This window comes from Strix aluco, chromosome 2, assembly GCF_031877795.1.
Source record: "Strix aluco isolate bStrAlu1 chromosome 2, bStrAlu1.hap1, whole genome shotgun sequence".
NCBI lineage: Eukaryota > Metazoa > Chordata > Aves > Strigiformes > Strigidae > Strix > Strix aluco.
Window position 1 is genome coordinate 84,618,343 of NC_133932.1, and position 12,228 is coordinate 84,630,570.

A 12,228-nucleotide genomic window follows, 5' to 3' on the forward strand; every position below is an offset into this window, starting at 1 on the left:
CCCCGAAGCTGAAAAATCCTGTGCCAAGGCACTTCACCCTACAATAAAATGAATTAAAGGGGGCAAAAAGGAGGGGGGCGAGGTGGGGGGGAGGTCAGCATTTACGTTTCTTTGTTTTGCGTGTGGTTGTTAAATACAAATACTCTAGAGAAGGAGCTGCTGTGGCTGGCGGGGGGGCGGGAGGGGGGGGGGCGGGGGCTGTTTCTCAGAACTGGCTGAATGTGGTCTGTTTTTCCAGCACTTCGAGGTAGTCCGGCTCTGCGTTTAGTTTTGCTTTTAGCTCCAGGTACTCGTTCCTGTTGGGCTCTACATAGACAGTACTCGGGGGGCTGTAGAGCACCGTCTCCCGGAGCCTGCCGTCCCCCGGCCCCGGGTGCAAGTACTGGTGGGCGCGCCTAAGGTCATAGTTGGGGGAGTAGGTGTAGGCGGCGGGGAGCTTGGGGTAGTCGGGGAGGGTGGAGCCGGGTGTGCCCAGCGTGGAGGAGGAGGAGTGTTTCTCGGGCTCCAAAATGCCCCTGTAAAAGCGATCGGCGTCTTGCACCGGGGAGAGCAGCTCCTCCCGCGGCTCGATGGTGCTCACGCTGTACGCGGGGCTGCGCGCGGGCGCGTCCTCCCCGCCGGGGGCCGGCGGCGGCGGCGGCGGCGGCGGCGGCGCCCCCCCCCCGGGTTGCAGGGGGTGGCTGCTGTAGGTGACCTTGAGCTCGTGGAGGTCTTTGTAATCCTCGCCCGCGTTGCCCTCCCGGGAGCGGTAGATGGGGTTTTTGCACATGTGGCCCAGGGGGTGCGGGATGTACTCGTAGACGTGGCCGGCGGGGGTCTTCACCTTGGGGAGCGCCGCGCCCCCCCCGCCGCCGCCGCCCCCCCCGCCGCCGCGCTGGGGCGGGTGCTGCTGGAGGTGGGGGTGGTGGTGGTGGTGGTGGTGGCCGCCGCTGTAGACGCTGTACTGCATGTTGAAGGAGCTGACGTCGGAGTTGTTGGCGCTGGCGTGGTCGCCCTGGCCCTTCTTGCGCCGCTTCATCACCAGGACGAAGAGCCCCGCCGCCACGAAGACGGACATGATGAAGACGAGCAGCAGGCTGAGGATCAGCACCGAGAGCGGCACCGAGGAGCTGCCGCCGCCGGCGCCGCCCGCGGGCGCGGAGCCGCCGGCCGCCGCCGTGCCGTTGAGGCGCACGGTGGACGAGGAGGGGCTGGTCCTGGCCGGCAGCTGGCCCGGGGACGGCGTGGGCGTGGAGACGACGATGTCCGAGTAGTCGGGGCACAGCAGCTCCGCCCGGACGGCCCGCATGTCGCTCTGCGCGAACTTCTTGGGGGACTCGCAGATGACCTGGTCCACCAGGACACCGGTGTTGAGCTGCTCCAGCCACAGCTTCATGCCCACCACGTCGCAGGTGCAGTCCCAGGGGTTCTCGTGCAGGTCGATCTGCAGCAGGGATTTCAGCTGGTCCAGCACCCCGCTCACTGGCAGGTAGGAGAAGTGGTTGCTCCGCAGGCTCAGCCTGTAGAGAGACAGACCAGAAAAAATGTTCCCCGGCAAAGACCTCAGCAGATTGTTGTTCAGAAACAAGAGCTGAAGGTTGGGGACGGAGTCAAAGGTGCCCGCCTCTATCTCCCGGATGACGTTGTACTGCAGAAAGAGGTACTGCAGGCTTTGCAGCCCATAGAACAACTCTGGGCTCAGCCGCTCGATCCGGTTCCCATTCAGGTAAAGCCTTCGCAAATTCGTTAAATCCCCAAAAGCCCGGTCCTGAATGACCGAGATCCGATTATTGCCCAAATGCAGCAAATCCAACCCAGTGGCATCCACAAAATCTGCCCTGCGTACCAAAGCAATGTAGTTTTCCGTCAGATACATCTTCTTGGGATTATAGGGTTTGGGCTGCAGTTCAGAAATGCTCTCAATCTTCCTCTCCTGACAATTGACATTGAGGCCCAGGTCAGAAATCTGCAAGTTGCAAGTGCAGGCAGTGGGGCACTCCAAAGGCACCGGGGATTTGGTCTGGTAGGCAATGCTGGGGCCATAGTTGCTGTATCCCAGGTCTTTTGAGGGCAAGCGGGAGGTGGGGCGCACCCTCGTCTTGTTGGGTTGACGGGTCCCTTTGGGGGGCTTCAGGGGGGATTTGTAAACAGCTGAAGAAGAAGTGGCAACGGAGTTGACCGAGGCTGGGGTAGTGTGGAAATACCCTGTGGTGCTCAGTGGTGTCTGCGGTCTCATTTCATAATCCGAGATGAGCCTCCTGGGGCAAAGCTCCTGCTTGGAGACTTCATCCAAGTCTCGACCATGTAAGCGGAAAGGGGTCTCACAAACCACATCTCCCACCAGAGCAGAGTAGGAGATGCTGTCCAGCCAATCCTTTAGAGCAATCAACTCACAAGAGCAATTCCAGGGGTTTTCCTCCAGCTGCAGCTCCACCACTTTATCCATGTGCTGCAAAAGGCCCACATAGGGCAACAGCTTCAGCCGGTTACCCCTCAGGTCCAGGTGAGTTAAGGGCACAAAACGGAAAAGGTTGTTGGGCAAACTGGAGAGGAGGTTATCATTGAGAATCAGCACCTGCAGCAAATGCAGTTTGCTGAAGGCATTGGGTTCAATGACGCTAATGTAATTATAATCAACCTGTAGGTATTCCAAACTCTCTAGTCCAAGGAAAGTGTCATCCCGTAAAAGTTCCAGCTTGTTATTGTTCAGGTGCAGCCTTCTTAAACCTCTCAGACCATGAAAGGCCCCAGTTTCAATGTCTTGTATGTCATTGCTCCCCAGATGCAAAATCGAAGCCCCTGTGTAATTGACAAACTGGTTTGGGTACAGCCTGTTCAAAAGGTTCCCAGACAACAAGAGGTGGTAGACAGGGAACCTTGGCGGACTGATCTCAAAAAGGCTGATGATCCCTCTGTTTTCACAGCTCACTGTTAAGATGCTGTCCTTCTCCTCACAAGGACATGCATTATCACAGATTTCCCCATAATACTCGATGCTTTCTGCCCACGAAAGGACTAGCGATGTTAAAGCAAACGCGATCGTCTGCAGCATCCAGATATGCATTTTTTTGTTGAGGTCCTGTTCCAAAGTTACTGTAGAGCAGCAAGCGTACATTTTATTTCCTGTAAGGATAAGGAGAAAAAAAAAAAAAAAAAAAAAGCAGCATAATAGCATAGACCCATAACATTTAAAATGGACACAAAGTTTATATATCTTTTCAGTGGGGTAGAGAATGGATTGTTAATCAAACAAAAAAAAATCCTGTCACTTCTAATTCCCACACTTTCGAAAACTGGATGACATGCATTGATTAAAAGGTTGATAGGCAACTCCTAGCGAGTCAAATGCCTGCGGTGTTTAAAAAGGTGAGGTCACAGTAGGAATTGCTCTGGTTCTGTTCGTGTGGGGTGCATTTCAATGCTTCCTTGGATTTCTTTTTCACGACCAGCCCCATAAATATACATAAAATGGCTGTCAGTTCAGTTTCACGGTTCTAATTTAAGAGAAAAGAAGCACCATTTTACGAGGTTCCCCACCTCCCCTATTACCCAGCTCCCCCTTCCCTTCAGAACCTCCCCAGTGAACAGCGCACCAAGGTCTTCCCCTCCTTCTACCTTGATTTTTAACCGGTGGTGGAAATGCCATGGTAGGAATCCAGAGTGAAATGCTCAGTGCTGAAAACGGCAGCTTAATTCAACAGAGAGAATACTGACACATTCTCCACATCACACATTTCTTAAAACTCTTTTATGTGGGTTGTTTTTTTTTTTTTTTTTTTAATCTATACATTTACAAAGCACACACCCACCCACACAGGCATGCACACACACACACACACACACACACATGCACCCCCAGATGACTTCTGTGGAGGAATTCTTCAGTAATGAGATAAAATATGTTAATCTCCTACTTCAGTGCACTTAACAGCTCTCTTCAGCGTGAGAAATTTTGTATCTTTACACAACTAAATAATTTTAATTGGTTTTACAATTGCCCCCCATGAGCTATATACAATGTAACAGAGCTGACTATCAAGCAGAGGTTTTCAGATCATATGCGCGCACACACACACACACACACACACACGCACACACGCGCATGCACACACACTTTCTTTAAAGGAAATGTTTTAACCACTCACCCAAAATTTGTGAAAAATGTAAAACATGCAGATGGTCTTCGGAGTCTCAGCCATATCTGACATACCGCTTATTCCCAGTGTTCTGCAAAACTAGCCTGGTAGAAGTGGAGAGATCTAAATAGGTCTCATGGAAATATCTCATTGCCAACACTCCAAGCATCAGAGTTACTGATTATAAGCAGCGATGGCTGTCAGTACTCTTCATCCTTTAGGGGAGAAGACACCCAGGCTGATTAAAAGCCAAAGGGGGTGGAAGGGAAACCCTACCATTGACCTACGTCAGTAATTTAATACCCAAATTTCACCTAGCTGGAAGCAAAACACATTTCCATTCCTTCTTGCAGTCTTTCTGACTCCTTGTGTCTTTCTTCTACTTCTACTAGTCTAAAAGCAATATGAACAGGGAAAATAAATGCATTGTGTGTGTCGGCAGGGGAAGTCTAATAAATCATCCAGGCTTAAATGCTGGAATCTTGGAGCAGGCTTGCATTTTCTATGGTCCACCTCAGAGCTCCAATCCTTATGACACAACTCTGGTTTGGAGGAATGCATCCTAAAAAACGGGAAGTCTCAGTACTGCAAGACATCTCCTGTGGCATCAGGTTCAAGGCTGCAAATCTAGCACTTGCAGCAAAGGCAGTCATGCAGCAAGAAATCGGAAGTCTTGGTGAATCTCTCTCTAATTCTGACCAGACGTCAACTGGATCGGAATTACTCAAAGCAAAAGGCTTCACTGCGTAAAGGCAGCAGAAATCTTACTCAAAGGCATGTATCTAGCATATTCTTTCTCAGCTCAGCTCGATCAGATCAGATCCATTCATCCATTAACCAACAGTTCTTCGGAGGAAAAAAAAAAAACAAAAAGCCACTGAAAACCTGCCCGGTCGGTGTTAAACTCCCAGGCATTTTACAACTTTAATTCAATTACGGTTAGTATAGGAGGCAAATACAGTATTCCCTCCTTTCTCCTTCCTCCCTTTCCCTGGAAAAAAAAAAAAAAAAAAAAAAAAGGGGGTGGGTGGGGGGGATGGGAGGTAAAGAAAATAAAGTTGTAGCTGGCTATATGCAAGGTTGCAATCCCGCCCTGGAAACCCCTCTGTGATGACTGCGTGCTGCTGTTCGCCAGCTCCCTACAGAGGTTCCGATTGGGGGGGGGGGGGGGGGGGCGACGGGGGGGAGGGGATAAGAGGAAAGGGGTTGCATGGGGATTTTTCTCGTGTGTGTTTTTTTTCCCCGAAGAGTTCAACGCTTAGATTACCGCACTGCATATCCGGCGGGGAGCAGCGTTCAGTACCGCCGACAGCAGCGGCAGGCAGGCACCCCCCGGCCGCCCGGCGGAGCGGCCCCCGAGTTGGGGGACAGGGCTGTGCGGGGGGGGCGGGCGGCGGGGGACGGGGGAGGGGGTGGAAAGCAACAGCAAGGAAAGAGCCGGCGGTGAAGGGGCCGGGGCGGGGGGAAGGGAGGGAGGGAGGGAGGACGGAGAGCAGGAGAGCGCGAGAAAAGTCAACCCCGGTACTTACTTCGCTCGAAACCTCCAGGGCCCCAGCATGGTGGCAACCCATGAAGATGCCGACCCGCTGCGCGGGCGCTGCGCGGGGCCGCCGGGGCGGCGGCGGCGGCGGCGGCGTTGAGTATGGCAGCGGCCGGGGAGCTCGGTGCGGAACGCGCACAAACACCCCCCGCGCGCAGGCGGCGCCGAGACACCCGCGCTCGCACAGGGGCGCGGGCGGGCGCACACGCACACACACACACATACACACACACACACACACACACACACACACACACACACACACCACACAGGCGCGCGCGCGGGCGCACACACACGCGCGCGCACAGGCGCACGCACACGCGCGCGCGCGCTCACACACACACACACACACACACTCACGCGAGCGCGCGTGCCCGGGCAGCCGCGGCGGGGGGGGCCGGGGGGGGGGGGGGTGTGTGCGCGGCGCGCACCCCGCACGCGCACTCCGGCGCGCGCCCTCACGGCGGGGGCGGGGGCGGCCAAGAGAGCGCCGCGCGTTCCCCGCCGCCGCTGAGCGCAGCGGGGGAGGGGGGGGCGGTGGGAGGGGAGCGAGGGCGGGGCGGCGGCGGCGGCTGGGGGGGCTAGCGCGGCGAGAGGCGCCGGGGGTGGCGGGGGAGGCGGACGGGAGGGGGCCGCGGGGGAGGGCCGCGGCCCGGGGCGGCGGGGCGGGTGTCCCCGGCTGACGGCGCGGCGGGCAGGCGGCCCCGCGCGGCGCCGCGCCCCCCCCGCCCGCGCGGGCACACGCGACACACGCACACGCGCGGGCACACACATGCCGATGCGAGCGCCGCGCTCCCGCCCCCGCCACGCCCCCGCCCACGCCCCCCGCGGCCGCGCTCGCACTTTCCCCGGCACAGGCCAACTTTCCCCCGCACTCCGCCGCCGCCCCGGACGCCGGCCCCGCTCTCCCCCGCCCCTCCGGGCCGTAGTCCCGCGGCCCGCGGCAGGGAGCGGCGCGACAGCGCAGCCGCCCCCGTGCATGGCCGGGCGGCGCGGAGCGGCGCGGAGCGGAGCGGCGGGAGTCGGTGGCTGGGCGGCCGCCGCTGCCGGTGCTCGCTGCGCGGGAGCCTCCGCTGCATCCGCGGTGACCGTGGGGAACCGGGTGTTCGCGGTGAAAGGAAACGGCGGGTTTCGCTACATGTGGCACCGGGGAGGCGGGGGGTGTGTCGGGGTCATGCAGTTCTTTCTCCGCTGCCCACCCCAGCCACGGGGCGAGGATGCGGCGGCAACAACTAAGCGACTCCGCGGGCGCCCCCACCCCCGTCGGGCCCGCGCGCTCCGCCGCCGCGGGGGAGGCCGCGGGGCCGGCGGCGCTCCCGGGCGCTCCGGGCGGCCGCCGCTGCGGGGTCGCCTGGCCTGGGACTGCCGCCGCGGTGCGGCGCGGAGCGGAGCGGTGCGGAGCGGAGCGGTGCGGCGCCTCCCGCCGCCGCCAGGTGGCAGCGCAGGGCGGCGGATGGGCCGCCCGGCACCGCGCAGGGCCGCCCCGCGGACGCGCAGCCCCCGGCCGCGGGCAGCTCCGCAGGGCGGGCGGGCAGGGCGGGGGGACTGTCCTGCCAGGGGCCGCGGTGGCCGCGACAGGCAGAGGCGAAGTAGGCGACGCTGTGCTGGCTGCGCCGCCTTTGTTGCCGGCTGGGAGAGCTGCCGTGACTGCGTTTGCTTAGGGAACGTGGAGGGGTTTTTTTCGGTTCAAAGGTGGCTGTAGCAGTGGTGATGGTTTTTACGTTCAGCTTTAGGTTTTTCTTTTCCGCGAAATTACGGATTTGGCTGATCTTCAAAAAAAAAAAAAAGGTAATTTAATTGCATAAATGCCAAGATGTGCACATGTTCGCATTTGTGTATTCATTGCTGTGATCCACTGCATACATTTTAGTATGTAAATCAGATAGGTGTTATGCGTACAGCAACACATAAAGTACATCCTGTGTGCACTGCACAGAGGCTGGAATCCAGCTTTAACTCAAAGGTAATGCTAGACATAAGTTGTGCCTTCCTGAGTTTCCTCGTGCGAGTCTAAACTGAAGAGGGAAGAATACTCTGCATAGGATATGTGAATTCATCACGTCTGTATCTTCAGTAGACCTCTGTTAACTCCTATCTGAACATCCCAACATGTTAAACCCAGGAATGACTGTAAAGAATCACCTTTTTCTTAATGCTCAGCCTTCCCCAAAAGGTGTATGTGTCTCTTTGCAAACGTAAAAGGAGTGTGACTCAAGTCCTCTTTTCCTAGGCCTGAAGCAAGCAAGATCTGGTGTTTGGATGGAAGACAACTTTCTTATATAAACCAGGTAATATTCCTGACCTTGTATAAGCTTTTGGAAAGCTTTCTCTGGGGGACAAAGTACTTACTTCTATTATTAAAGAATCTCTGACATTCCTGTTTTGATGCAAAACCGATTGATTCAGTGGAAGGCTTTGAATAGCTTTAGATTGAGTTCCAAGATACTACTTTTAGTCAGGAAAAGAATACCAAACCACACTAGGCACTTTTTTTTTTTTTTTCCTCCCCCTACACACACACTTTAAAGCTTTTTTAATATTCCACATGAAATACATGCTGACAGTGGAATAAAAAGAATTCACAGATAGTAATCAGGGATGTTTTACAGGAGTTTCTTATGACCTCATTATTTCTGAAAAATATTTTTGTTTTGAATTAATAATACTACATTTTTAATAGATGGGATTTTATGCATATATGCTTGCATTTTTAAGACGTGTCATATTTATAGCATCTGTCCATGATTCTGTGCTATTTTTCCCTCTGACACACAAAATTAGATACACATCAATACTTTTTCATTCATAAGAGAGAAAGATATTTTAAATAACCTTGGCGGCTAGGCTGAGCTTAACTCTTTCAACGAAACTGTTTTGGAAAAGTTGTCATTTCATAAACCTGAAGTCGTGTTAAAAACAGTTATGTGAAAGTCAGTATTGTACATATGTTTCAGTTTAATTATTCTGGTCCTGTGCTAATGAGATATTAAAAAGTATGAATACAAAATCCGACTTAATAAAATCTTACTTCCAAGCTGTTAGACTGATAGATTATTTTAGTAGCACGCACAAGGTTTAAATAGTTGTTAGTGTAGAACTGTCATGCTGCTGTTCCATTCATTCTTATTCTGATTAACATTATACTTTTAATAAAATACCTCAAAGTTCTGTAGAGTTTTTCAGAATATTTATTTCAGTATACACGACTAGCATGAGAGAGCACAGCTCTGTATTCCTCACTGAAATCAGTAAGCAATTAGACTCCATTTGAATGGAGTCTACATAGTCTGAAAGCATTCCTTACAGTGGAAAGTTATATCTGAATGTTTGAATTAGAACTGTCATTATAAACCCGAGCACACGAACATCAAAAAATAAATGCTGCTAAATTTCTGAGAAATAAAGAGGTCTTTATTACTATGGTGTGTTGCCTTTTGCTAATTTGCCTTTCACCTGCTTTTTATTAAACCAGGAGATCCTAAAAACCTTTATACTGAAAAACTCACGAGGAAGGTTGGAAGCAACTCATATAATCCTCATATGGAATACAAATAGAGGGATGAGAATGAGGATGGAACAACAGAAAAGATAGATAAACAAAAGGATATGATTAATATATGGATTATATCTACAACAACTTGTAAATGTACAGGTCTACCCCCTTTCTATAGTACTTCAATCAATAAGAGTAGCAGGATCAGTTGATATAGCGTGTGGAACCAGACATTACGGGAAAACAGGAACATGGAGGTGCCAAAGTCATAAGTGAAATGTATTGGAACTGAAGGATACACAGTGTTTAGGAAGGACAAAAAAGGTGGTGAAATAATTTCATGTGAATGCACTAAAAACTGCTAAGGAGTAAAAACTGTTGAACAATAGTGCAATAAAGAAGTTCAGTTTGAGGGTGAAGATGAGGTAGTGTCTGCTCGAATTAAAGTTATTGAGCAAAGGGTAGGAAAAAAGCTTCATGGGGATAAAATCTATTATGAATCTGCTGGTACAGATTTGATCTAGATAATAATGCCCACAAATATAGGAAAAAAAGTAAAAATTGATATTGTGTGTTTATGCAAATTTATGTGATTTGTCACAGACAAATATCAGAAAAAAATTCAGCCAATGATGTTGGGGATGATATGAATTTTAACATGATAGAAGATAGCTTCTTCTATGGCACAAACACTGAACAAGCAAGAGGCAAAGATAACTTAGACTTAATTTTAGTGAATGATAGGATCTACAGGAAAAACTGATAATAGAAAATAATCTTAAATCTGGTGGTTTTGAGCTTTTCCACTTCATGTGAAGTTGTGAGACAGAAAAATTTGGAGGATCTGTAACTGCAGTCCAGTGTTTCAGAAAGGCAAACTGAGAAACAAAAAAGTTTAGTGAGATAGTCTTGAGCACCAGAATTAGAATTCAGATAAGGCATGATATTACTTCATGTGAAAAAATGCAAACACTATTGAATGTTTACACTGGGCGAGGGGGAGAGGGAGAAACAAAAAAAATCCTAAACAAAAGGGATGAAAAAGAATTCCCAGAAGGTAAAAACTTTAAACAAGTTAAGGGTAAGCACAAAACCTATAAAGAATGGAAAAGAGATATTGATTAGCAAGGAGAAATCTGCATCAATAAGTAGAAGGTATAAAACAAACCGAGAATGGTCAGAAACCTTGTTAAACCCAAACTTCCACAGAAAACAGAAACATAGTAAAAACTTCTTAAGTCATGTAACTAAAATGAGAACTTAAGAAGTGTATGCATGTTAAATGACGGGGTGGGCATTAAGAATAAAGTAGGCCTGGACTAAAAATTACTGTAAAAAGTTGCCTCTGTTTCTGGTAAGACTATATATGTAAATTTTGATACGTAATGAAAGTAGGGATAGGGCAAAAGAAATCACATCATCAGCATATCTGGTACTGTGTGGCATGAGCACTTGGTCCAGAAAATTTCTGTCCTAGAGTGCTGAAAGGATCAACACATGAAATGCAAGTCCAGAAGTAAGCAAGTCCAAAATTTCCAAGAAGCTTAGACAAGGGGACAGTGCATAATGTTGCGAGCGGAGTTGTCTGAATGGATGGAAGGCATTAGTGAAGTTTCTTGGTGACCAGTTTTGAGCCCGGTCATCTTGTCATACACTTAGCGCTGATTTCAGGGTATAAGGTAAGTGGGTCTGGACAGACTCTGTAGACTGTACAAAACTAGAGGTCTTGCTGAGAACCATATAATCAGACAAGAAGACTTGTATATACAGACATATATCTATATATACATGTGTATGTATATATATGCACACATATACATACATACTTATATATCTCTCTATATATGTGTCTAGTTTTGTGTCGAGATACATATGTAAATATATATATACTTTATAAATATTTTCAAATTTATTGTTACTGTCAATATTTTAACACATCAATATTTATAAATTTAATTAATGTATATCTGTATATTATTTTCATTTGGCCTGGACTGATAGGAATGGTGTGAAATTGAATAATGCAATCGACAAAGTCATGAATAAAAACTTTTGCTATAAACTGGAAGATCCAATTTTATACAAAATTCTAAAAATCTGAAGGTAGTGGTCAATCAGAAAGTGACTATATGTTGCCATTATAAAAGAAATACTGATATAAAGAGAAAAAATAAATGTGATTCTATGATGTATTAGGCAGAATTGTCTTAATAGGTGGGAAGGCGCTAATACTATTGTAAAGGATGTGCTTTTTCATGAGTTCCTGTTGTATTATGCATGGTTCTAGTCATACATTCAAATAAGATCTTAAAATTAAATTTAAAGATCAGAAAGAAACTAGGGCAATTAGGCATGGAAAATCTGTCTACAGAAGAGATATTTAAAATAAAAAGGCATACATAGCCAAATAGATATTGAAAGGGCATGTGATTCCTTACAAATGCATTTTTAGATAAATACTAAAAAAGACAGAAAGCATTTGAACTAAAGAGTGATGTTGGCATGCCTTCAAATACTTATATATTGATCAAATATCCTAGAAATGTGAAGAAATTTACTGACTGTCTGAGAAGTGAGATACTGGAAAGGTCTTCCAAATAGGTAATCAGGCCAATAAACCAAAGTTGTTTTAAGAAATAACTTGAAAAGCTTACAGAAAAAATTGTATGATTGAATGGGACAGTTCCTGTTAAGAAAGTGACACTTGTGCCGAGTTGGGAAGGAAAGGGCCTTTTGAAGAGATGGAATATGGTTGTTCTACATTTATACTGTATCTGTTCTCTGCCTCAGGGCTTACTGCAGGCCCTCAGGTCACAAAGGATGTTTTCTCCCCTTATTGTATAATTTAGATTCTGAGTTCTGTTAATTTCTTTCTTTCTTTTCTTGTACTTTGTAAAGTGGGACATATTTTAATTCCTAGAACATTCTGCAAGCAGTTTCTAACATGCTTCCTCCTATTGCAGGGGCTTCAGTAGACCATTAGCAATGCCCTTGTTCCCCTTCTTCCGCCTTTTTTTTTTTTTTTTTTTTTTTTTTTCCCCCCAAGGAACATTAAAGGTCTCGCTTTTGGTCTTTATTGC

The 12,228-nt window shown here is 49.0% G+C and overlaps 1 protein-coding gene across 2 annotated transcripts; it reads right to left on the reverse strand.

Annotated features, from left to right (window-relative positions):
* Positions 1–205: 205 nt before the first annotated feature.
* On the reverse strand, positions 206–4,492 carry SLITRK5 (SLIT and NTRK like family member 5). 2 transcript variants are annotated; one of them, XM_074816939.1, is made up of 2 exons: positions 4,125–4,492; positions 206–3,102 (listed from the first exon to the last, which is right to left on the reverse strand). In XM_074816939.1, the coding sequence occupies exon 2, from the start codon at positions 3,092–3,094 to the stop codon at positions 206–208; it is 2,889 nt and encodes a 962-aa protein (XP_074673040.1). In that variant the 5' UTR covers positions 3,095–3,102; positions 4,125–4,492. The 2 variants fall into 2 exon arrangements, with proteins under 2 accessions (XP_074673040.1, XP_074673041.1); XM_074816940.1 differs by lacking the exon at positions 4,125–4,492 and having other exon boundaries at positions 206–843; positions 901–3,223.
* Between the last annotated feature and the right edge of the window lie 7,736 nt (positions 4,493–12,228).

Coding starts and splice junctions, on each gene's coding strand:
- SLITRK5 (XM_074816940.1), bottom strand. CDS start 3,154: ATGCTATTATGCTGCTTTTTTTTTTTTTTTTTTTTTCTCCTTATCCTT. Junction 844..900: donor CCACCACCACCACCACCACC/CCCACCTCCAGC, acceptor GCGGCGGCGGGG/GGGGCGCGGCGCTCCCCAAG.